We start from the raw sequence: 26,252 nt of genomic DNA, 5'->3' as shown, positions 1-26,252 counted from the left end.
ATATAGTGACACCAGCTTGGCTTTCTATCAAGCTGAATTTGGAGTAAGATATTTTGATTTAGGGTCATTTATTAAATTTCAGAACCTCCAGTTTCTTAGCACAAATTAGTGTGAGCAAGATAGATGGAAGTAACGCAATTAAGTGTTTAGCAGTTGGCCTACTTTTCCATATTAGGAGAGAAAGAGACCTCAAATTTGCCTAGAAATTTTTTTGTTATAGCTTTTTTTTTTTTTTTTTAAGATTTTATTTATTTGAGAGAGAGAGTAGGAGAGAGAGAGCCCGCATGACCATGAGTTGGGGAACAGGGGGCAGGGGGAAGAGCAGAGGGAGAGGGAAAGGCAGATTCCCCACTGCGCAGGAAACCTCACCCAGGGCTGGATCCTGGGACTCTGGGATCATGACCCGAAGTGAAGGCAGATGCTTAACTGCCTGAGCCACCCAGGCACCCCCCGTTATGGCTTTTAAAACTTTTTATTCCTGGGACACCTGGGTGGCTCAGTGGGTTAAAGCCACTGCCTTCGGCTCAGGTCATGATCTCAGGGTCCTGGGATCGAGCCCCGTGTTGGGCTCTCTGCTCAGTGGGGACCCTGCTTGCCTTCCTCTCTCTCTACCTGCCTCTCTGCCTAATTATGATCTCTGTCTGTCAAATAAATAAGTAAAATCTTTTAAAAAAAAAAACACCTTATCTTTAAAAAAAATGAACATTTATTATCTTTTTTTAACATTTTTTTTAAATTAAATTTATTTATTTTCAGCATAACAGTATTCATTATTTTTGTACCACACCCAGTGCTCCATGCAATCCGTGCCCTCTGTAATACCCACCACCTGGTACCCCGACCTCCCACCCCCCCACCACTTCAAACCCCTCAGATTGTTTTACAGAGTCCACAGTCTCTCATGATTCACCTCCCCTTCCAATTTACCCCAACTCCCTTCTCTAACACCCCTTGTCCTCCATGTTACTTGTTATGCTCCACAAATAAGTGAAACCATATGATAACTGACTCTCTCTGCTTGACTTATTTCACTCAGCATAATCTCCTCCAGTCCCGTCCATGTTGCTACAAAAGTTGGGGATTCATCCTTTCTGATGGAGACATAATACTCCATAGTGTATATGGACCACATCTTCCTTATCCATTCGTCCGTTGAAGGGCAGAAAGATTCCCTTCTTTTAATATAGTTGTACTTTTCTTTAAAATCGTGCCCTACATTTTTCTTGTCTTATACATCATGGCATTTTTATTATAAGCAGTATATATCACTTTAAAATTAATACTGATTTAGGTTACTGAAACTCATACGAACCCTGCTACAAAGGTATTCCGTTCTACCTCCCCCAGGAAGTTTTCTGACCACTGGACACCCACACTATGAATGGCACATCTGGGGGGTTTATCGAAATCCTGACCACATAAATGGCCCCATAGGGCTGCGAGGCGCTAAGCCGCTCACTATCCGAGATGCAGGAGCCAGGAAAGAGGTCTCTGCAGCTGCGCCCACCAGCCAGTGGGGGACACAGGCCTATGTACCTGGGAGACCAGGTTCCAGATGGAGCATGAGTTTAGAAATCTCAATCATCTCATAATGTAACCTCTGGCGAAGGTTTCCCCCAGTGCTCTTCGCAACTCTGCTTTGGTCTCGGGCTTCAGTGTCCTCCCTGGTCAGGCCTGCGTTGCCCAGAATCTTGTCCATCAAGCCCCACCCTCCATATCTGATCAACCTTGATATCTGATCAGTATTCCTTCTGCTTTCACTGCTCCCCAGGTGGTGTGTGAGGCCCACCTGCCCACCTTCCAGAAGAACCCTGTTAGGCTGGTTTGGCCAGAATGCACTTTCTGTCACTTTCCATCCCCTGATACCCACCCCCCACCCCCCCACGCCCACTCTGTCCCACTCCCCGCCTGCAAACCCCCACTTTCCCTTGCTGAATTTGAAATCCAGGCCAGTTCTAGACTGAGGTCTTTCTCCCCTATTTGCAAGACTCCCTGAATACAATTGTTTTTACTGCCTTAACTCTTCTCAGGTTCCGACTTTTCCTTGACACCTCCCCAGGCCTCACTCTGTTCCTCTGGAGAATGAGCTCATGACTATGAATAATAATAAATGACATAAGAACATATTAAGCTTCGGGGCATCTGGGTGGCTCAGTCAGTTAAGCGTCTGCCTTCCGCTCAGGTCCTAGGATCAAGTCCCACATGGGGCTCCCAGCTCAGCGGGGAGCCTGCTTCTCCCTCTGCCTGCAGCTCCCCCTCCTTGTGCTCTCTTTGACAAATAAATAAATAAAAATTCTTTAAAAAAAATAAAAAAGAACCTATTAAGCTTATCTAGAGCCAAATCCTTATTAGCCACCCCAAAACGCTACTTTTCTTATTCCTACTTCAGCTACGCCACCTAACACCCCAAAGGGGCCCGGTGCCAGACCGTAGTGCCCCGGACTGCAGGGCAGGGAGAAATGCATTCAGAGCGGATGCATCACCTGCGCGACCCAAGACGACCCCGTGTGAAGGACCCCCCTTTGCCCTGGTGACAGCGTGAGCCCACCCACAGGAAGTGGAATTTCCGCCCGGCAACCATAGTTCTCAGGTGCTCTGCTCCGCCTCGGGGTCTCACACTCATCGTCTCAAAGGGAAGACAATACTAATAATCCATCTTGCACAGCGTATCCGAAGAGAAGGATCTATTTCATGTTTTAAAGGTCATTGAATATATAACAGCTAGATAGTTGAAGCAAAATACCATATTCATCAGTGAAATAGGAAAGTTTAGCAGCACTCATCTGTTCTCATTTTAAATTTACCACAGTATGTAAATGAGAGGATTTAAAAAAGCACCAAGCAAAAATCTGAGCTAGGTGCGAATGAAAAGCACAATCAGAAGCAAATTTGTGAGCCTGAAGTGCAGGAGTTTGCCAAATGGGCTGGTGCTTAGATTTTACTACTAATCTGAGTGTATGTAAAGCCAATAGAAAGATCCCAATTATTGTTAAATACCCAGAGTAGAAATTTGCTGCTAAACTGCTGTATAGTATCGGTCTCAGGTTGGCTTTTGTAAACATCTTATTGTACGTGCCGCCACGATCAGAGGAGCACCGCACACGAAGCTGAACTTTAAACACACAGTCCCAGTCACACAAAAAGAGTCGGAAGAAAACGAACGAAATACAATTGGGATTAGAGACAGAATGACCTGATTTTAGAAAGATTTTGCAGTAGTTGGGAGAATCTGCTTCCCCGGAAATAGCAGTTTTTCTACCCACTTAACATCTCAAAATACAATTGATGGCAAAATGAGACAACCTGACCGTTCTTCATGGGAGTTTTTGGGCTCAGAACACGTTCGCCATATCAGACATTCACACCCCAACAGGGCACAGAGGTGGGGTTGTGACTCATGCTCTGGTAGGTCTTGGTGGGTCAACGGGTCACCTTGAGACATCAGCCCTCTGTCGAAACAACACCCTGTCCACTTTCTATGGAACAGACTATCTTCAAAACCCAAAATGATCCATATGACACGAAGCCAAAGGGAAGGAGTGTTGAGTTCTCTAACCCAAGGGTGAGGAGTCGGGACGCCTGGGTGTTCATGCTAAGCTAAACCTGCAGACTTGGCCTGGGTCCCTGAGTCCGCCACACATGTGGAATTTCGAGACGGAAAGGGCCGAGGCAACCACGGGGCCCAGGCTGAGGGACAAGGAGACAGAGCTCACACGGGTCGGGATCAAATGCTGCGCCACAGCCAATTCTGCGAGAAGACTGAGCAGAGAGCCTAGGCTAACTTCCCAGAGTCTAACGATGCCTGAGGTTCCTTCCTTCTCCCTCAACTTACATCAGGACCTTTATTCAACTCTGAAAAATGGGGATAGTGAAATAAATGTCTTCTCTACCTCCTAATGCTTCATCATTGGCCACGTCTCATGCCTGCCGTTCTAGGAGGTAGGACTCTGGTGGTGAGCGAGAAAGACAAGTCCTCACCTCGTGGCCCCTCTGTTCCAGGCAAGCAAAGGAAACAGGGTGAGTATGGAGAACGGTGGGTTAGGAATTCTCCAGCATTTTGAGGGTCTGACCAAGGATGGGACCTAGAACTTGGCCCGGCACAATGCAGGCACTCAACAACTAATGGGCTCTGCTTCCCAGAAAAAGAAATGAATAAACATTAAATTTTGCATCCATTTTTGGAAGATTCACAGCCCATCTCAAGATTCAGCTTGAGAATTTCATTGCAGGGATGCCTGGGTGACCCAGTCAGTTGGGTGTTGGGTGGCTGGCTGCCTTTAGCTCAGGTCAGGGTCATGGGGTCCTAGGATCAAGCCCACATCGGGCTCCCTGCTCAGTGGGGAGTCTGCTTCTCCCTCTCCCTCTGGCCCTCCCCACCCCATTCATGCTCACTCTCTCAATAAATAAATAAAATCTTAAAAAAAAAAAAAAAAGGAATTTCATTGCAGAGGGAAAGGAGAGGTCTATTAGAGGGATAAAGCCGGGGGAGGAGAAGGGCCTGAGAACCAGGAGGAAAACATGATGAAAACAGATCATTATAAGGCAAAGAAGTAAGTGCTGGGACAAGAAGTCAAAAGGGCAAAATGGACAAATGGACGGAGGGAGCTAACCCCTCTTGGGAGGGTTTGGTCAGGGAGGGTTTCTGAGAAGAGGGAGAACCTGAGCAGAGCCTTTTCTTCAATTTTTTTTTTTTTTACTGTTTACATTTCCTTTTACAAAAATAACATGTGCTCAGTGCAGAAAACTTAAAAATTCTTAGACAATGGGAAGAAAATACACCAATGACCCCACTGCTTGGAAACAGCTAAACTATGACCTGTGTAACAGGATGGAAAACAATTTATTCACTAGGTGTTTGGAAGAGATAACTTGATAATCTGAGAAGATTCCAGAGGGACTGCTGAAGTTTTGTGCTCATCAGCTGGCCTCCTAGGGACCTTTCTCAAATGCTGGGTCATGGCCCACTAGAAGGTCATAAAATGAAAAATATGGATTGCAGTCTTAAGAACTGTTTTTACTAAACTTCCTTTTGCTCTGTGCGTGTGTGTGTGTGTGTACAAGGCTGTAATGTTAACTTTCTCTTTTACTCGGGATCCAGGCTAGTTTGAATGTACGTGCATTTGAGGCAGTATTCTCCGTAAGAGAAAGGTAAGGAATTAGTGTCCCCACAATGTGACAAAGCAAAGACACTGAAAGTGATAGGAAGAGGGTAAGCCAAAGAGAAGACAAAGGTTCCTGAGTGGAAATACAGCCTAGAAGGGACTTCGAAAGCAAGAAAAGTATCAACGGAGACTGTGGTCACGTTGTTTCTAAGGAAGTGTGGTGTAAATGCTCACCATCTTCTTTCTTATAATATCCTCCACAGCAGCGTCCATGCCGACCAGTGCTTTGTGCATATGAAGTCTTCTGGAGAACTCAGAGAGATGCCGAGTTCCATATACGAGTTGGCAGAGAGCAGAAATTGAGTCCACATGTGTGGGATATAAAAGCTAGAGTGTGAAGAAGATATTTTGGGTATATATCTGTATCTATTTTTTTGGCAAAAATGGAATCATATAAGATATACTACTTTTATCCTATTTCCCCTTGGAGATATGGAGATATTTTGAACATCTGTCATGTCAATAAATGCTTTTCTGCGAACAAACGATGTTCTTGGCATTTTAGAATTCCATTGTGGGGAATTTACGTAAGCTGTTTATGTAACCAGTGTTCTAATGTTGGACATTTTGACTATTTGATTTAATATTTTGATTTGGTGATTTTCAATGCCCTTCTCTTAGAAACAAGACTATTCCTTAGAGTAGGACTGGCCAAGAAGAGGTATTTATACTTTTTCGCTATACTGTATTATCTACTTAGTGTCTGTTCTATAAAGGAGGGCCCTTTTACCAGCACCAAGGCCAGGGGCAGGCGTATGGTGGGTGTACTGTAGAGAGCAGGAAGCAGCCCGGCTGGGAGATGAAGGAAGCCCATACGCTGGCCATGCTGGGAATCAGTAAATCAGCTACAATCTCTCTTCTGATACAATTCTTGAAACCCAATACCTGGGATTTAAAGTTCTTCTTGTTAAATCTACAAATCTAGTTTGAATAGTCATAGAAATATATGTAAATCTGAAAACAAAAATTAGACTTGCTTTAGGGAAAATGTAAGCCAAATGGAAATATGACTAATATTTGTCATTTTAAGCCATTGGCCTAAGTCATAAGGCATCCCGCAGGCTCATTCCCAGGGATATAGAAATGTCACTGGAGGGGTACCCAGGAGGCTCAGTCAGTAAGCGCCTGACTCTTGATTTCAGCTCAGGTCATGATCTCAGGGTCATGAAATCGAGTCCCACGTCAGGCTTCACACTGTGTATGGAACCGGCTTAGGAGTCTCTCTCTCTTCCTCTGTACCTCACCCACTTGTGCACACCTTCGCTCTTTAATAAAAATTAATTAATTTTTTTAAAAAGTCCCTGGGATTTAGACCAAAGAAACAGGTACTAATAGTCATAGTTAGGAGGAAAAGTACCTGATTCCTTTCTTCCCATCACTTCTCACATCAACTACTGGCCAACTTTACCTCCTAAATACTTCCCCAACCCACTGGCTCCCCTTCATCTCTACCGCAGGCACCAATCATTTCCTGTCTGCTTTCCCAGCCCTGTTTCACACTCTTCATTGGTTCCCCAATACCGACAGGACAGAGACAGGTAGGTCCCTGGCACGGACCTGCAGTGTATTCCTGCTTCCCACATTCCAACACTGCCCTGTGTGTCCTTTTCGTGTGACGTCACTTCTCTTCCAGGTTTCCTCTCTGCCTGGCATGAGCCTTGCCTCTAAAGTTAAATTTTGGGGGCGCCTGAGCGGTGCAGTCCATTAAGCACCCAACTCTTGGTTTTGGCTCAGGTTGTGATCTCAGGGTGGTGAGATCGAGCCCCACATGAGGCTCTGTGCTCAGTGTAGAGTCTGCTTAGGGCCTCTCTCTCTCCCCCTCTGTTGACACCCCGCCCCAAGCTCTCTAATAAATAAATTTATTTTAAAATAAATAAATACAGTTTTGGTGTTCCTTCTTCCAGAAAGTCCTCCAACATCTCCCAGGCCTGGTTTGTGCCTCTCCTCAGTGGCCCTTTGTGGATACATACACCTCTTTGCTAAAGTCTTTACCACTTGGGGCCTGTGGGACTAGGGTGAGGGCTTTATATCTCTTTCTCCAGAGAACAGAGGTCAGCGATTGTTTAATTTTGTAGCTCTCCATGGCCTGTGGTTCCTATCATGTAAACAGGTATTCAGTTTCCTGTGTCTGGTTTTTGTTGTTGTTGTTGCTTTAGATGGACCAAACCATATTATAGCTGAAAGGGTCAAAAAACGGTAAATAAAGCCAGGTGAGTTCAAATCCCAACGGACTGGTGGAAAGAAACAAGGGCACACGTGCAATCAGTATGTCAGAATACTAACCATTAGCTAACAGCATTTAAATGAAAACAACTTCAGTTCCTAGAGAATTATTTATTAATTCTATACACTGGGACCTCGGAGATTGGGAACACGAGGTCACACTGAAGACTTCACAATCTGACAACAAGAAAGAATGTACAATGCCATGAGTGGGGCGCCCCAAAAGCTGGAAAACAGAGCATTGGGAACAAGAGTGACTAAGTACCAAGGATTAAGCAGGGACAGTCTCTGGGGAGAGCTCAGATTTTTGGTGAGCCCACCCTTTTGAACCCTGCAAATCCTACCCCAAAAGCAGTTATCATGTGACATATCTGGAGACAGGCCCAAGCACATCTTACAGCCTTTCCTTGGGGTCATCTGCTCTCTATGTTCAAGAGGGGGAGATCTGGAACCAAGAAGGGAGCGTGGACCCCAGGGGGAAGGGCCCTGCCTGCACTGCTCACCTGCACTGGCTCAGGCCTTCCTGTTCTGGCAAAAAGCCTGAGGAGTCCAGGAACCTCTGACCCTGCCAGGCCCAGCAGCTGAACACGGTGGCATCATTCAAAAGAAGAAATATAAACGCAACGCTAACGGCTTATGTTTTAAGGGACATGTGGAAAAACGGGAGCACTTTCAGACACAGGTCACAGAAATGATTATTTTAAAGTGGGAGACATAACAGAAGTTAAGTCTATTTGGTTGGAGCAAGAAATGATGCTCTCTTTCCAAGGATCATCTTCCAAGGGCTGTTCTGCCTGGCCACGGAAGACAAGAAAAATGTTCCCCTGCCTCGATTCTATGTCATCTCCTTGGCCTGTGATACAGAACATGGGCATTATGTAAAATGTCAAATTTGGCTGATTTAAAAAAAAAAAAACTCTCACCAGATTTGCAAGTTAACAGTCAGTCTTTAATATATTAGGCCACTGGGGAAACCAAAAGCTTGTAAAAATATAGAACTCATTCCAAATGACTGCCATAAAATTTGTAAAGTCGAAGGCGTTTTCCGTAACTGCGAACAGCACTAACAAGCAGGTCCATTAACCATGACCTTCAAAGCTTAAGGACCAACTAATAACACAACGAGTAGTCCAATGGCCTGAACAGGATGAGAAGCTGTTCTAGTTTCAGTGAGATCAAAGCATATTTCATGGCTGTGATTAATATTTATCGTGTGCTCACTGGATATACATCATTACATAATAAAAATTTAGATTTGCGTTATGTGATGACAGTAATTAGACATACACATATTGAAGATTTTTTCCAAACATGAGGATATAGATAAGAGGTCATAAAATATTTTTTTAAAAACTGAGTGGGCTCAGTGGGTTAAAGCCTGTCTTTGGCTCAGGTCATGATCTCAGGGTCCTGGGATCGAGCCCCACATCGGGCTCTCTGCTCTGCGGGGAGCCTGCTTCCTCCTCTCTCTCTGGCTGCCTCCCTGCCTACTTGCGATCGCCTCTGTCAAATAAATAAATAAAATCTTTAAAAAAAAAAAAAAGTTGCACATACACATCAAACTCTGTTTTGGCTCATGATTGCTCCCCCTCCTTCAGTTGTGGCAGCTGAAAAAGGCGAGCTTGAAAATGCAAACCGTTGCAGATTCACGGAGTGAGTGTCGCCTCAGTGCCTGGTATGGGGCTACACGCTTGAGACACAAAAATGACCGGCATATGGGTCCTGCTCTCCATTGGTCATTCAAAGAATAATTAGGACGTCCTGGGCCCTTGATCAAAGTGCAGTTTGAACAAAGCACTGAGGAATGCAGAGGGTGGTTGAGGAAGGCTTCCCTGAAAAGATGACAGCTGACCTGACTCTTGAGAAACAAGAGGTCTTGAGGCCGAGAAGGAAAAGTTCCCAGATTTCAGGCAACATAGGCCAGAACATCCAGCCTGTGTGTTCTGGAAGCCCAGGGCTCATTCCGAAGCCTGCTGCAGGTCCCTGCCACCACAGTCGGCATCGCCACAGTCCAGACTCACCTCAGGAGCATATGTATAAACACCGAATGAACAAATTAACGACCCGCACACACGCCTTCTTTCTGTAGATACTCAGAAATGATTCTAGAGCCCCGAGAAGAAGGAAGAACATAAACCAAAAATCCCTCTGGGGAGCCTGTGAACGGAGAGGAAAACATGTTTCTTCTCCTTGCCCATCTACAGTACCCCCCCCACCCCGGTGGTCATGGAGAGGCCCCGCCCGCCTGTCATTCCACGACACAGTCTCAGGTGCCTGGAGTCCCCACAGCTTGGGGCTCAAGGCCAGCGGGCAGACCTGGTACTGGGCAGGGCCTGCCTGTGCGCCCGCGGAGAGCAGCTCGTCCTGCCTGTGAGGTAGAGCACGGGGCTGGCCATGACATCGCGCTGTAGGGTCTAAACCAACTGCAGTGATGATAAAGACCAGGGCTGGCTCCGCGTGAGGTAGGGATGAAAGATGATCACAGAACTGCGAGAAACCACGCGGTCCTCAGGGAGGTGCCACGGCGTCACTTCCAGGCCTAGACGGGTGACCCGTCTCTCAACTCAGGCCCCTGGGGCGGCTTGGAACCCTTCGAGCCACGTCCTTACCTCTTAGCTGTAAAATCTTCGAGGTTTACTGATGTTCTTCTTTATATTATTATTTCAAGAAAGCCCACTTCAACTTTACAAAGAATCAATCATTGCTAAGACATATCAAGGCTTTCATATGCTAATGCATGTCCCCCCCTCCCACAAAGAAAAGGTGTAGTTGATGCACTATGTCCCAAAGTAAATCCTGTATTGCTTTCTTCAAAGAACATTTTTTGGAACTGATTGTTTATGAAATCCATATGGAAAGATGCTGCCCCATCCCTCTGGCCACAACAGATGTAGCAAGGGGGTGAGGAGGCAGCTATAATGCATTATTGTGTGGGTGTATGTGTGTGTGTGTGTGTGAAGCAGTTGTGTACTCTAATCATCTTGGCAAATACTATGACCTAATTAAGAAAGGAAAACGAATGGATGCTTGGATCACAAAAAAATGATAAAAAGTAGAAAGATTTCACTCTCCTGATGGAGACAGAGGTTAGTTGTTCATTACTTGTTGATTTCTCCATTCATTAGCATTCTAGGAACGGGACTTAATGCATTTATAGCGCCCTTTAAAAAGCAGGCATGCTACCTTTCTGCCTACTTGTGATCTCTGTCTGTCAAATAAATAAATAAAAATAAATAAAAATAAAAAGCAGGCGTGGGTTCTCAATTCAAGAATTTATTTTAACCTGTTTGGAAACCATTTGCATTTTCAGCAGCCCGACCTAAGAAACCACTCCTTCTAGGATTTCATGCAAGGAAGAGATCGGCTCCCTAAAGAAAGCAGGGCTGCAGCACCCCCTGCCCACCGCTGCCCCCATCCCGAACTGAGTAGCAGGTCACTCGCAAATCTGTGGGCCAGCGGTGAATCTCTAGGCTGAACAGTGGCCACTGCTTTGAAGTTGGCTTCGTATAAGAATGTTCCACTGGCCCAGCTTCTGGGTGGTGTGACGCTGCTCTTCTTAACCCAGAGGAAGAGAAAGCAAAAAGGGGACAGAGAAAGCTCCCTTTCTTCTGCCTCCAAGTTGGCTGCCTCCTTCCCGGTGCAAAGGGAAGAAAAAGTGTGCATGGGGAGTGCACTGCGGAGTCGTCTTCTGGAACGAGTGAGTTCCTATTTTGCACATTTTCATTTGTCTGACTCCAGTGGTTCCCTCCAAAGTAGAGCAGCAGCTCTCTCAAGGACAGCCACTTAGCCTGATCATCTAGTGAGCCAACACTTTGCTTTGGTCTCTAGTAAAGGTACTGAATGAAGAACAGGGTACACTCAGCGCTTTTGGCCACCAACCGCTAATCCCTGGTACCCCCGAGCCTAGTTCTGCTGCTTACATGAGCATGACTTAACGTTTGGTGAACTCAGAGATATGATTGTTAAAAAAAAGAGTTTGCTGATTCAGTGAAAACAAAGTAGAATGATTTAGAAAGAATCAACAAAGCAGAGGTGTTTTTTTGTTTGTTTGTTTTTAAGTCTGTCAAGTTAATCGTGCATGAGATAATCATAAAAAGGACCTGGCGGGGGGTGGGTGGCCCTGGGTGGCTCAGCTGGTTAAGTGGCTGCCTTTGGCTCGGGTCATAATCCTAGGGTCCTGGGATTAAGCCCCACATTGGGCTCCCTGCTCAGCAGAGAGCCTGCTTCCCCCTCTCCCTCTGCCTCTGCCTGCGGCTCTGCCTACTTGTGCTGTCTATCTGTCAAATAAATAAAATCTTAAAAAAAAAAAAAAAAAGACTTGGCGGGAGAGGGTCATTGAAACAGCAAATTCTGCAGGGAGCCTGCCTTATGTCCTTGGCTGGTTTAGAGAAACCAAAATTGGATGCATCAAAAGATGAATTTGGGTGGGGTGTACCCAGAAAAAAATGATGTGGCACAGAAAATCGGGTGGTCCGTACATAAAGAAAATGTCTCAGCCCAACACAGAGATCATGAGTTCCTGACCTCTGGATTAACCATCCAACTTCCGGTCTCGAGCTTTCTGGATTAGCTGGCTTTCCTAAACATCTGTTTACCTGCATGTACTATTTCGCTTTTGATGATCACTTCTAGCCCACCTCCCTCCTTCTGGAAACCGGTAAGTCAGTGAGTGAGTTCGGCAGAAAACACGAGAGCAGCAGTCAGAAATCACAGATTCCAGTCAATCCCCGAACCTTCTGTCTCCGGGCCTGTCTCCTTACCCAGAAAGCGTCTGCTGTGGGGAGGGACGGAGGGCGAAAGGCGGATGCGGAGACCAGGGGTCTCTACTTCTCTAAAATGCCGTGCGGTGCGGTTCAGCTCACAGAGGACACACAGCGTTCCTGAAGACATTCAGTCATCTTTATTTAGAATTTAAAATAAAAATAGTCGGAAAATAAATACAAATTTGTTGTGAATGTCAAGAGTAAGCAAATGCACTTGAGAAAGGTAATATTATTCCGAAATTTTTGCCACATAGAATAAGATGGGAAGCGATATATATTCTTTCAATATAAAAATACAAGCTTAGATGTATAAGCATACCATATGTGTGCACACGTGTGTGCATATTTATATAATGATTCAAATGCGATTTAAGTTACCCGCATAAAATTGATCACTTGTATCCTTATGATTTGCGAATGGGAAAAAAGTCTAAGATGCCACATCTCCAGTGTCCAGGCTTCCTGTGATAAACTTTTGGAAGGAGCTATATTTACTAATTTAGAGTTGCAAAGTGGACTGCAAAGCTTTCATTCTGGGAATAGCATGTGACAGAAAATTGTTGGAATATTTTCCAGCATCAATTTTAATTTTACAAGTACGAAACTACAAACAACTCCTGACTGGAGAAGATCAACCGCTCCGAGACACAAGCGCTGCCTTCGTTACTGTCCGAGTTCTGCGACAGAGCTACAACGAAAAATTACGCTCAAGATTCAAGTTAAGTCACCACTGACTTTTTTTGACAGCAACGAGGCTTGTCAAAAATTCATGCTTGCAGGTAAGATAGGAATGATCAGAGAGCCCTAATATTGTTTTGATATTTCTTTCATTTTCATCGGGATGGTACCTGAGTTACTCTTGGCGCCACAAAAATTAGACACAAAAAGCAGACTACGCTGTACAAAGCCAGGAGATGTAAGGGAACACCCACCCTCTTTTGAAATGACCATTTGCCACTTGTGAGTGGGAAAAGCAACTGTAATATTCCGTTTATAAGCTGCCTGAGCGTAGAGTCTATATCAATTTCAAGTTTTCTTTTATGATTCAGCTATTCCAAGAGTCTGAAAATATTTCATTAAAAATTAATGTGTTATCCACACAAATGGCAAATATTGAAAAATGGGAATATAAATACAAACTAATAAAAATAGTAAGTCTACTAATACTGAAGAGGAAGGAAGACAGGAGGGGGAGGCGGGCATGTGAAAGGGAGAGAGATTTTAAACATCCGGTTTCTGTTCTGGACCGTTTATAGAAACAGACAGACACAGCACGCGGAAGCCAAATATATTCTCGGGCTCTGACAGGATTTGTTTTCTATCTTGTCATTATTGTACTCTATGCTTCCTAATACTGCTTCTCCAGGGCTCTGGATCTCCCGACCGGCCTGACCAGTCTTACTCCAGCTTGCACGCAGGGGAGCTGCCGAGGGCTGGGCGCGTTCCCGGAGCCTGGCTGCCCGGTGGGCTGACTCCCTGCAGTCGGCGGCTCTCCCAGGAGCCCCTCCGGCACGGAGGCTCAGGGCCCCCGCTAGCGCATCCCCGCCTCCCCCACCCCGGCCCCATGCATCCTTCCCAGACCCCTCTGGACGATTCTCTGAGGCTGGAGCGCAGGATCCCGGGTCTATCGTGCGGAGGTAGGGAAGGATCCCTGGTCCAAGAAGGCAGGCACGAAGGTAACACACCCACTCAACCTCCTTGTCTGCTCTTCCTGGAAGAGTGATTTCATGTCAAACAGCAGGCAAGGACCTACCTTATTCCATCTCAGCCCTCACAATTTAAATGCCATTGAGAGAAAGTCACATTGCTTACTAAACAGGCAGTCACGGACACACACTTGTCCCTACATCAAAATAACACACAATAGGGTTCTCCTATACCAAAGATAATGAGGGGACTATTTTGAAAATATGAAAGATTTGTTTATGCAGACTAGAAAAACATCCCTTTGCATCAAAATAAGTGTCCCTCTTTATTGCACACTCATTATTTTCTATAGAATTTAAATTGTACATGAAAGTATAATTGTGCCTTGTTTAATGTAAATTGATTGTCTCAATTATTGGGAAAGGATTTGAATTTTAATGGACTACTTTGCTGGAGATGTGCCAGGCAAATCAGCAAAAACTCTAATAGCTCTAACTGTGGAGGTACACAGCCAAACAGTCAGATAAATCAGGAAAGACGGTGGGTTCCAGAATCGATCCTAAAGTGGTCCGGAAGGGTTAGGAAGCTTTTCTCCACGCACAAGAAATCAGCCGTTAACTTTCCATCTTAAAAGACCCTGTGACCGTGAGCCTATGATTTGGTTTCTCACTTTGAAAAAATGGTAAGATCCACCTCTTAGAACAAAGGACTTTTGTAGTTATACTTTTTTTTCTTTCCCTTAACATTCTTCCTTGCTACAAATTAGGTTATCTGTGAAAATCAGGGCTTTTCTCCAGAGGGGGAACAGACATAAAATGCAGTTAGCCCCGTGTCACCCAGGCCCTGAGACACACTTGTAGATGACACTTCAGCCACCCTAGGAAGTTGGCTGCAGACGCATCCCCGCAGATGGCCACCATAGCTACGGCCTGACCTATCTCCTTTCTTCTAATAAATCCAGGATCTACGAAGTCCGGCAATCTCCCGCACACTTACGATCATGGCCCAGAGCAGACCTTAGCCGTTTGGCTACCCAGATGGTTGCAACGTTGCTACAGTTAAATTATAACCAGCGATGCCTGAGGTATACAGACACATCTGCCCGAAACTGCCAGTCTCCTACGATCTTTCCCTCAAAGCTGCAGCCTCCAGAAGCAGGTGGAAAAATCACCTCTGGTCAGAGGAGGATGAACTACACGGCCAAGTTTATACCTCAGCTATAAACCTTCAGGAATTTAACTGCTCTCTGAGATACCTGGGGCACTGAAAATATGACGTTTTAATCGGTTCACTCCTGAAAGAGCCTCTTTTTGCAACGGAAAACTGGCAGGGTTAATCTAGACACACGTACAGATGTTAATGTATGGGGTAGAGATTAAGATTTGGGCCAGTGAATACAAATTTCTTCTCCTATTCATTAATCTTTCCTGAATGAATGTCGACGATGCTCAAAAAGCAAGTTGAATACAAGGCATTTCTTTTTATAACTGAGTCTAGAAAGAGCCATAAATTATGGCCAACTGTAGTTTTGACTGAGTTCTCCCTAAACGCTGATCTGGCTTGCAAAAAGCAACCTCATTAAGATAGTTCACTGTTTACATGTCCTATAACTTTTCTTTCTTTCTTTTTTTTTTTTAATGAACATAGAGTTCCTAGCAACTAGATGTTTGATTAAAATTCTACATTTCAGGGGCGCCTGGGTGGCTCAGTGGGTTAAAGCCTCTGCCTTCGGCTCAGGTTGTGGTCCCAGGGTACTGGGATCGAGCCCCACATCAGGCTCTCTGCTCAACGGGGAGCCTGCTTCCTCCTCTCTCTCTGCCTATCTCCTCTGCCTACTTATAATCTCTATCTGTCAAATAAATAAATAAAAATCTTAAAAAAAAAAATTCTACATTTCAGGGGCATCTGGGTGGCTCAGAAGCATCTGACTCTTGATCTCAGCCTGAATCTTGATCTCAGGGTCCTGACTTCAAGCCCCACGCTGGGCTCCATGGTGGGTCGGAGCCTACTTCAAAAAAAAATTCCATGATTTGTAATTAGTAAGGCTTAGATTTTGGATAGTACACCCCAACAGGATGAGTTTTAATAAAATGCCACACCCAAGGCACACCGTTTCACTGTAGGAGCACAAAATCTGGCCCCAAGTGGGTATCTGGAAATCAAGAACCAAAACAAAGCAACAGAACCATCACAGGAGAGAGGGAAAAGTGTAAAGGTGAGAGGAGGGCCAGACAAAGATGGGAAAGGAGTGAAAGTGGCAGGTGAGCAGCCCTGGCTGGTGGGACAGCAGGGCAGGTCTGGCCTCTTTGGTACCCATCCTTCCCCCAGCCCCACACCTGCGGAGGCCTGACTGAGCCTCACTTAGCCAGAGTCCGAGTCAGAGTCCCTCAGCTAAATGGATGTCTCCCTTCTTCTTTGTCTAGCATATAAATGCATTCAAATTTGCATTTAGTGGGAAAGAGTGACTCTAAGGCTGCTTTTCTGTATTTCTATTTCTATTTCAAAATCCCTTTAAAATACCTGCTCTTTTGGGGCACTTGGGGGACTCAGTCAGTGAAGCGTCTGCCTTCAGCTCAGGTCATGATCCCAGGGTCCTGGGATCGAGCCCTGCATTGGGGCTCTCTGCTCAGCGGGGAGCCTGCTTCTCCCTCTGCATCTGCCCTACCCCCCCTTCCACACTCCCCTTGTGCTCTCTCTCTCTCAAGTAAATAAATTTAAAAAACAAAATCTTCAAAATACCTGCTCTTTAAACTGTTGCATGCTTTTCATGGATGATGAGAAGAAAATGGCTCTGCTCATGTTCACACACACACACACACACACACACACACACATGCACACGCATGCACACACACACACACATTGGAGGACTGTTGCAATTTTTTTAAACCAATTAGTTTCTAGAAAACGTAAGCCCAGAAAATATCACTGTATATCATCAGGATATCATCCCCAAACCGTTCTCTTTAATCTGTTAAATCGTCACGGCCAGCCGTCTGCATGTTACCTGTGGCGAGAACGTTGCATCAAACTGCTTCCCACCCCACCTCCACAATGTACAAATTCAACTAAACAGAGGAAAACACTTTAAAAGGTCCAAAGGCATTGTTCCTGGTGGAATCACCTCAGAAGTTATTTTGCCCAAAATTACCAAAGAAACACTAAAAACAACACGGAATTCTACAAAGGGGTCCACTCATTATGTTCCAGATTCAAGGTTTCAGGCTTTTGTGTCACGTTAGAGAGCACCAAAGTGCTGTGCCCAAAGGGTCGCCCGTGCACATGGCTTAGCTGTCCCACCTGCCAGGTTGAGAGCACCCCCCCCCCCGGGCTGCCCAGCAGGCTCCCCGACCCCTGAACTGAACTGCCCTCCCCAAGACAGAGGAAAAGTTCTGCCTGCGAACAAAACCCCACAAAAGCAGCCAAAAGCGGAGTATTTCCCAAGAAGAAGTGAGGTCTGGCAGATCCTATTCAGTTTCAAAGGGAGACCAGCTTTTTTGTGTTTTTCCTTTCCTTTGATTTATTTTTCATTGCATGATGATACACTGTTTCATTTGAATTGCAAAATAAGACCCAGGAATGAGTTATTTTATTTAATGAAAACATGGACCACAGCAGCGGACTCGAAGCTCCTTTTGGTCTCCCAACAACCCGAGGAGGTGGGGACCTTTCCTCCCTCCTGTTGTGGATGAGGAAGCTGAGTCACTGAGACAGGAGTGACTTGCCCGGGAGACGAGTGACAGCCTGTTCAGTGCTGGGGCTGGGATTAGAACCTGGGCAGAAGGCTTCAGAAACTGCATGTTCTTAACCACTAGGCACCATATGCTATATTGGTAATTAAAAAATCTTTTCAAAAGCTCATTTAGTCTGGCTGTAACAGGTGGGGGGTGGGAGGTCTCTAAGGCGCATTAGCCTGAAGAGCCCCTAGCAGAGAATCTGGGACTCTCAGATGGCACACTGTCACTCCCCGGTGCAGAATGGGAAAAATCTGCCGGGGAGCTTCGGAGCTCGGGACTTGGTGGGTCCTGGAGTCCAGGCCCAGCTCGGATGCGGCTGGCTGGGGCCACTCAGGGGGACGCTGCGGTGTACCGGGGGAAGGTGTGAGCGCTGAGGCCCTGCATTCCCCAGACTGGCCCTGCCACCAGCATCGGCTCAGTGAAAACGGTGACCACATATGTCACATAACCTATCAGAGCCTGTCTGCCCCTCTAAAAAACAGAAGACGAGAACACTATCTTAACTGTATTGATCTAATAGTCACATTCCATATGGCCGCTCTGCTGAAGATTCTTTAATTATAAAACCGAAGTCTTGTGCCAGAGACCAGCAAGTCCCGGCTCCCTCACAAACACCGATTCCATGACGCCATGATGGGTAAGATGGCTGACTGAATAACGCTATTCTAGATTGATACAGTGCATTTCCCCCCACCCCTGCCAATTTTTATACCTAAGATCTGATTTGATCCTCATATCTATTCCATGTGGTCTCTGATCCGCATTCCATGGATAAGGAAGTTGAGCCCCAAAGAGTTTATCTGGCCTGTCTCAAATCCTAGGTTGGCAGGGGACATCAGCCCCGCTCCCTAGCTAGTGCGCTCTCATAATTTGTTGTTCCCACAGAAGACGTGATGCCTTTTGGCAATAAGCTTACAAATTAATGGAGAAAGTGAAAGACTGGGAAAGATAGAAATCAACACTGATGACCCTCTCAGTCACACCCGAGTCACACTGCCCACACCTCAAGTCATGGGCCCCTCCTGTCACTTGGAGTTAAATGCCATGTCCAATCTTAGAATTCAGGATTTGGCTTCTGAAGCAGCTGCTGAAAGGACTGGCTAATTAAGTCTAAAGGGCAGGTAAATTCTCTCCCATGGGGAAAATTCTGGAACCTGGGCAGATAAAATCCCTTCTCTTTTCCTCCCTCCAGTGGACCATGTGGACGCAGTTTCTTTGTAACAGGCTTATCCAGAAACATCTCTGTGGCTGTGTCTCTGAGGCTTACTTATCATGAAACAGTCAGCAGTGCGATAACACATCGTGCTACACTGTTCTCCATTCTTCCTTGCCTCACCTTCCTCTCCCTCTCTCCTGCTGCCCTGGGACTGAAGCCAAAACAAACACTCATCTTAAGTCTTGCTCAGGTTCTACGACAAAGGAAATGAAGGGATTGGCCAAATCCTCACGGAGCTCACCCACTTGGGTAGTTAACATATCTAAAAATGGACAGAGAAAGATACATACCAGAGGAATAAGTCATAGACATGGAAGTAGTCTGGTAACACAAAGAAATAACCAGTGGAAGGAATCAATGAGCTCAGGATCTAGAAACAAGCGACCACAGGAAAGATGGGAAATGCCGAGCAGACAGTGATCAGGGGTCCACTCTGGCTGAGCAAGTAGGAGGTAGACATCACCCTGTTTACAAGGTAATCACAGAACTGTCTCTCCCTGCTGAAAAGTCTTCAGAAGCTTCCCTCTCCAGTGCTTAGAATAAACTCCAGGCTTAGTTTTACATGATTCAAGAGAAAGACTCTCCCAGACCTAACTGCTGAAGGTCTACCTCCTCTTTGGATGTAGGGAGCCACAAATGAACATAACTCTTACCTTAACAAGGAGAAAGAAGTTAGACAATCGATAAAAATCATAATTTTCCTTGAGCCAATCAGAGCCAATCAGGTTGCAAGATAACCCGATAACGGTCCTGGGGAAAAGTGAGAAGCAAAAGCTATCTTCCTCTGGAGGTGGGTGAAACTGTGTGCACCTGGCCCGAGGAATAGCTACATTTTTAATGAGGGAGGGACAGAAGCAAAATCCATCAGTGGTGTGATTGGCAGAAGTTTGAAATGCAGCTCTCATGGCGGCAAAGAGGTCCTGTTTCATGATGTCTGCCAGTTTCTCTGACGTGAATCCTTCTGCCATGGTCAGGTTAAAACTACCAGCATGATGTTGAATGCCGCATACGTTTCCAAAAATTTAGTACATCAGCTCTAGCATACAACTGCATTGGACCCTGAGGAAGCAGGACGAGGTCCTGTCCCCATCCCCACCATAAGCCATGATGACAGTCAAACAAACAAACAAACAAAAAAGCATCAGAATTAAAAAATACATTTGATGTATGAACTCAACAGAGGGGGGAAATCATGAAGTCCGAAGACTGGCCAATAGAGAGGATCCAAAGTGAACTACAAAGAAGAGAGAAAGGAGCTGGGGCGAGGGGTGAGTGCAAGAAACAGTGCCCCGAGAGCTGTGGGGCAAGCTCAGAAGGTCTAACCGACGTTGAAGTGGGGGCCTGGAAGGAGCAGAGACAGGGAGTGAATGGGAAGGTCTGACCCCTGCTTACCGCCCCATCTCATCTCCTCCTCAACCTCACATTCGATTTTAAAGCCCTGGTTCTTGAAGAGACCGTGTTCTCCTTGACCTCTGGCACCTTTAAACATGTACTTCGTTCTCTCTGTGAAGATTACTTCTACTTCTTGTCAGGATTCAGCTAGAAGTCATTTCTCTAAGGAACAGTACCCTGTCCCCCTCCGAACCTGGGTGAGGTGCCAGTCCGATGTGCCCCCGGAGCATCCTCAGTGACTCACACAAGAGCAGAGGATTTGACTGTGATCACCATGTGCTTCCCTCGTGGGTCTGGAAACTCCTTAAGGGTAGAGATCATGGCTTTTTGCTTTTCAATGCTCAATGCGTAAAAAATGTTAATAAATATTAGGATATATTAATAAGCTAGAAGATACCACACACAGCTCAAGCCAGGCAATCCAGTATAGCTTTTCACATTGACTGTGCCATGTTTTAAAATTACAGTTTGTGGCAGAGCAACAAACATGACTGCAGAAAGGAAAAACAAATCCTCTTCAACTTAAAAGTACTAAATTAAATTTTAAATCATAAGGGTTAAGATCATGAAAATGCTAATCAGAACTTCTCAATCTACCTAAACAATAAAACCAGAGAGAGAAATCTGGCTTTAAAGAGTGAAATCACTCACTATGGTTTATGTTGGATTTATGGAAGAAATGTTTAGGGATTTTAAGCATGGAAATATACTTTCTGTCCTCGAATGTAAGAACAGAAATTTGCCGGCCCCTTTTAGCAAAAGTTCTGTCCAAGGAGTGTCTGATGCTCATCACCTCTAAGTGGTTCCTGATATAATTTGAATATATGCTTAGTATTTATTTTTAATGGAATATTTTTCATTATCCAGACTTAATTATAGAAAAATAAAAAATAATAAACATTATAAGAATATTAAGACTAGCTGGTAATAGTTGGTTTCCTAAAATATCCGTCTCCAAAAACGCATTAGCTGTTTCCTCCTACTTTATGTTCTTAAGAGTATTTTTCTTTTTAAATTTTGAAATATTATAACACTCACTCCTAACTATGCTGAAAACATGATGTTTTTAACCAAGTAGGTGAATGCATCACTCTTTAAATTCAATCTGGGGCTTGTACTAAACTTTCACCACTGAACAGAGGACATATACACATAAACACACACAGTCATGTACTCGCAGACACTTAGATTACCTTAGGCCTCTCCCAAGTATGGTCCAAAATGTTGTTCTACAAATCAGCTGTAGGAAATTCAGAAAGGGTGTTCCCAAAGAAATAACGTTATGTAAACACGGTGTTCTGTTTCACAGACTAGCTCATGAGAGCCCGTTTAACCCACAATGTAAATAAACCAGCTTCTAGAATGTTAGCCTCTGAAGTTCCCATCATACCTCCAGTAATCTGGAACACAGCCTGGCGCGTGTTAAAGGGCTGATAAGTATGTTGAATGAAGGATATTGACTGAATAATAGTGTGAAACATTTGTCGAGCACGAAGTCTGTGCCAGGCACTGTTTTCTGAAGAGTTTCCACGGATTATCTTAGGCAATTATCACATCCCTCTAAGGTTGCATTTTTTAGACAGACAAAGGGAGGAAGTGAGGATGATGAAATGTAAGATTTAAGGAATTTGCTCACGACCTCATGGTTAGGATGTGGTAAAGTAGGAAAACCCAGAGAACCTTCTAGGGTGCATGTTCTTAACGACTATCCATGTTCTCTTTCCTGAAGTTTTGGGTCTTACGAGCAGAGAACTAGAACCTGAAGGCAGCTTAAAGCATAAGGGCAGGGATGTCTGTCTGCTCATCCAGCGGTTTATCCAAAGCACACGCCACATAACACTCAATAAATATTTGATGAATACGTGAGGGGCGTCTTCTTCCCTCTTGGACATCAGGGCTATTCCAGAAAGAAGTGTGAATTATATTAAAATGTCTTTGGCACTTTCCTTACTTTCTTTCATTGAGTATCTTTCCATTTAATCTACTCTCAGGTGATCAGCTATGACAGTGTTTGCCTTGTTCCGGCTGCGGTGTCTGGACAGGCTGCTTTCATATATCACCCATTTCCAGATCAAAATTCTAGTTCCTGCAGTTAGAACCTGCTCTGTCATCGGGAGGAAAGCAATCTGACTTCAGGTCTTCCCATTAAAGTGTAATCGAACCTGGCTTCTAGTCCTCTTAGGGACTTGTCAATAATACATGAAAAAATTGGATTTTAAAGAGATTGCTTGTTAACTCCAATTGGCTTATAATTTTGGTATAATTTGGGGGGAAAAGGTCAAACTTTCTAAGCTTTCCCTGGTTTTTGTAGCTTCCTCCTTTCCTGTACACAACACTCTCACAGGGGTTGTCCTTTGAGCCCTGAGGGGAGGGAGCCTACCCAATCCCCACACTTCTGTGGCCCGATAACATGAAAGCTAGAGATAACCAAGAAGCATTTCAAAACAAATTGCAATGAGCTTCTTTTCTAGTAACATATGGATTATTTATCATCTTCTATAGTTTTATATTACAAAATAATGGCACATAAATATAACATAACATAGCAATTGTGTGAATTTACTTTTAATAGTATGTTGCCGGTTATCCAAACATGCAGATTCCGAGTGTGTCTGGGTGGCTCAACTGGTTGAGCCCCCAACTTGATTTCAGATCAGGCCATGGTCTCAAGGTTGTGAGATGGGGCCCCACGTCCGGCTCTGTGCTGGGCGGATGTGGAGCCTGCTCAGGATTCTCTCTCTCCCTCTTCCCCACCCCTCCTTGGATCCCTCCCACGCATGTGTGTGTGTCCATATGCACTCCCTCTCTCTCTCAATAACTACCACGAAACACCAAATTCCCAGGCAACAGATCATTAAAGGAGTGCCTCTCTAAAGCATATTTGTGGGGGCAGGGGAAGACGGGAGGTAGGGATTATATATACATTTACTTTAGCAAAAGAGATTCAGATGACTCACTTGTGAATTACAATTCACATAGGACTTGAAACACAGTTACTGAGAAACCGATATGTTGCTGAAACAAGTATGCAATATTGCACTCCTAAAGAGGCTGACAAAACAAGGTAGGACACATGAAATTAATTACCAAGAAGCTAAAATGTAAGGGCATTTTATAATTAAAAGAATAGCAGCATTAAAAACCCAGATGGCCTCAGTACAACAGAGATGAGGCAGTAATAACTAAATGTCCTTCAGCCCCCAAATCATGGCAAGTCAAACCGCTGGAGCTCGGGCAGGATCAGGGGAGACTGGTGAGGGGAGGAAGCCAGTGGAATGCTGCGTTAGCATTCTCAGCAAATTACTGATTTACTGATTCTCCATAAATCACGACGCAGAGCACTTTGGTTTATACTTTGATTACTCTTCTAAATGAGGGAAGATCAACTCAAAACATTTCCTCAGGGACAGGGAAAGTTTTATGAATATACACCCAAATCTAACATCAACAGACGTTTGGTTTACATAAATTAGAGAGAGCAAGAGATCAAACACACACTCCAGGGCAACCAAGTCTTGCCCAGGCTGCCAGTGGAGGCCAGCCCCCAAGATACCTCTCTTTCTTGCATGTGGGGCTTCTGGAGGTACAAGAGCAACAGGAGGGACCTCCCAGGAGATGGTGGGTGATGTCACAGCTGCTCTGGAGCCCCATCAGCCCAAACAGAAAGGGAGCCTGCAACCAGGGGAGAGAGGTAGACCCTTTTCATCTTTGGGTCCCCCTCCCCTCCAGCCTAGAGCGGTGACTGCACCAAATGGATGTCTGATAAACAGAGAACAAACCAATTCTGGCCTTCGCTCCCTTTACCAGCTCTCCACTTAGAAAGCTCAATTTATTAGCTCATGTCCTCTCAAGCCACTGCTGAAAGCATGAAATGACCCTCTTCTAGTCCAGGATTCCACCTGGCTCAAGCTTGGTCTCTCCTCTACTCTGTCTGATTCATCTGATTCTCAAAGTCTTTCACAGAAATACATACCTTTATGAATCCCCTTATGGATCAGGTAAATTATTTCATAGTTTTTACAGGATATGATTAAGAGGATTTTTAAAGGAACAAATTTTATTTGAAGTAGGTATACCTTTAAATTTTTTAATATAAAGTTTATTTGTAAAGCAATTTTTCTGAACCTGAAATTATTCTAAAAGATAAAATCTATTTAAAAAAAATGATGAGAGGGGTGCATGGGTAGCATAGTCGGTTGAGTGTCTGACTCTTGGCTTCAGCTCAGGTTGTGATCTCAGGGTTGTGAGATGGAGACCCACGTCCGGCTCTGAGCTCAGCGTGGAGTCTGTGTGAGAGTCTCTCCTTCTCTCCCCACCCTCAAATAAATAAATAAATCTTTAAAAACTACATGATGAGAAACAGGGTATTCACATGGTCTCTATCTCCCCACGAGGCACTTGATAACTTCTCCTGAGCAGAGAGATCTGACGGACGCCACCTTGACCAAGCGATCAAACTCAACACCACCAGTGATAAGACACAATGACAGCTTGTCCCCCTCAATGAGGTGCACTGAGAGGGACACAACACTGTGGGATTTCTACCCAAAATGCCCAACCTCGGCCTAACCACCAGGAAGCCTCAGATAAAGCAACACAGAGCCACTCTACAAACAATGGAGCAGTTGTCATCAAAAGCGATGAACTATCACAGGTCAGGTTTCTCCCACTGAGAAAAATTGTCTAAAGACAACTAAAGAGTAACGGGAGCTAAACTGCAACACGGAATCTTGAACCAGAACTAGAATATTAAGGGAGAGCTAATGAAATCCTTATCAGGTCTAGAGATGGGCTCCTAGCATTGCATTGATGTTAATTTCCTAGGTCAGATCAGTGTATTGTGGTTATGTAAGCTAACTCACATTGTGTGTGGCTGGGCCAAGGGCATATGGGAACTCTCAGTTGTTTTTGTAACTTTTCTAGAAGTCAAATTATTTCAAGTTAAGAGCTAAATAAAAGTAATTTTCTGATGTAACCAATAATGCCAGCTATGTCACTTACATAAATTAAATCCTTAATGAATAAATTATATAAGAAAAAAGACACAATTGGCCAATAGCATAGTATGGTTTAGGAACAAAATGTGCTCTATAATGTCAATTTGAAGTTAAATTGATGTGTTAGAATTAAAAACGTATAAAAATAGCTTCATGATACTTTTTGGAATTCTTGGGTTTTTTTTTTTTTTAAGATTTTATTTATTTGTCAGAGAGATAGAGAGAGTACAGACAGGCAGAGTGACAGGTAAAGGAAGAGGGAGAAGCAGGCTCCCTGCAGAGCAAGGAGCCCGATGTGGGACTCGATCCCAAGAAGCTGGGATCATGACCTGAGCTGAAGGCAGCCGCTTAACCGACTGAGCCACCCAGGTGTCCCTTGGGGTTTTTTAATGTAAAATTTAACTTATTGCTTCATTTTTTTAAAAGATTTTATTTATTTATTTGACAGACAGAGATCACAAGTAGGCAGAGAGGCAGGCAGAGAGAGAGGAGGAAGCAGGCTCCCCGCTGAGCAGAGAGCCCGATGCGGGGCTCAATCCCAGAACCCTGGGATCATGACCTGAGCCGAAGGCAGAGGCTTTAACCCACTGAGCCACCCAGGCACCCCTATTGCTTCATTTTTTAATTGAATAAATAATTTAAGACTCAGAGCAAAACTGAAGGGAAGGCACAGAAACTTCTCATGTACCCCCTGTCCTCACATGTGCGTAGACCAAGCCCTAACATCAGCATCCCCTGCTGGAGCGGTACAGTTGTTACAAGTGATCAACCTACAGGAACACGTCACAATCACCGGGAAGTCCACGGCTTGGTGTCATTTATTTTATGGGTTTAGACAAATGTATAATGACTTGTAGACACTATTATGGTATCATACAGAGTATTTTCACTGCCCTAGGAATCCTCTGCTCTCCTCCCCTATACCCTTGGCAACCACTGACGCTTTCATTGCCTCCACTGTTTTGTCTTTTCCAAAATGTCATACAGTTGGAATCATAGTTTGTAGCCTTCTCTGACTGGATTCTTTCACTTCGTAATTAACATTTAAGGTTCCTCCATGTCTTTCCAAGGCCAGATAGCTCATTTCTTTTTAACCCTAGATACTACTCCACAGT

The 26,252-nt window shown here is 44.7% G+C and overlaps 1 protein-coding gene across 8 annotated transcripts in view; it reads right to left on the bottom strand.

Moving 5' to 3' along the window:
- SDCCAG8 (SHH signaling and ciliogenesis regulator SDCCAG8) overlaps nt 1-26,252 on the bottom strand; it is a 229,597-nt gene that overhangs the window by 39,091 nt on the left and 164,254 nt on the right. Inside the window, exon 17 of one of the 8 annotated variants that reach the window (XM_032317278.1) lies at nt 13,315-13,859. The exons of the other annotated variants lie outside the window; for them this stretch is intronic. Coding sequence (XP_032173169.1) covers nt 13,838-13,859 — 22 coding nt within the window. The 3' untranslated portion in view covers nt 13,315-13,837. Of the gene's footprint in view, nt 1-13,314; nt 13,860-26,252 lie in introns of those variants that run through there. 8 annotated transcript variants of the gene reach the window in all.

Source organism: Mustela erminea, chromosome 17, assembly GCF_009829155.1.
Source record: "Mustela erminea isolate mMusErm1 chromosome 17, mMusErm1.Pri, whole genome shotgun sequence".
Taxonomy (NCBI): Eukaryota; Metazoa; Chordata; class Mammalia; order Carnivora; family Mustelidae; genus Mustela; species Mustela erminea.
The sequence above is the reverse complement of the archived record's forward strand: the minus strand, read 5'-3'. Positions and strand labels throughout refer to the sequence as shown.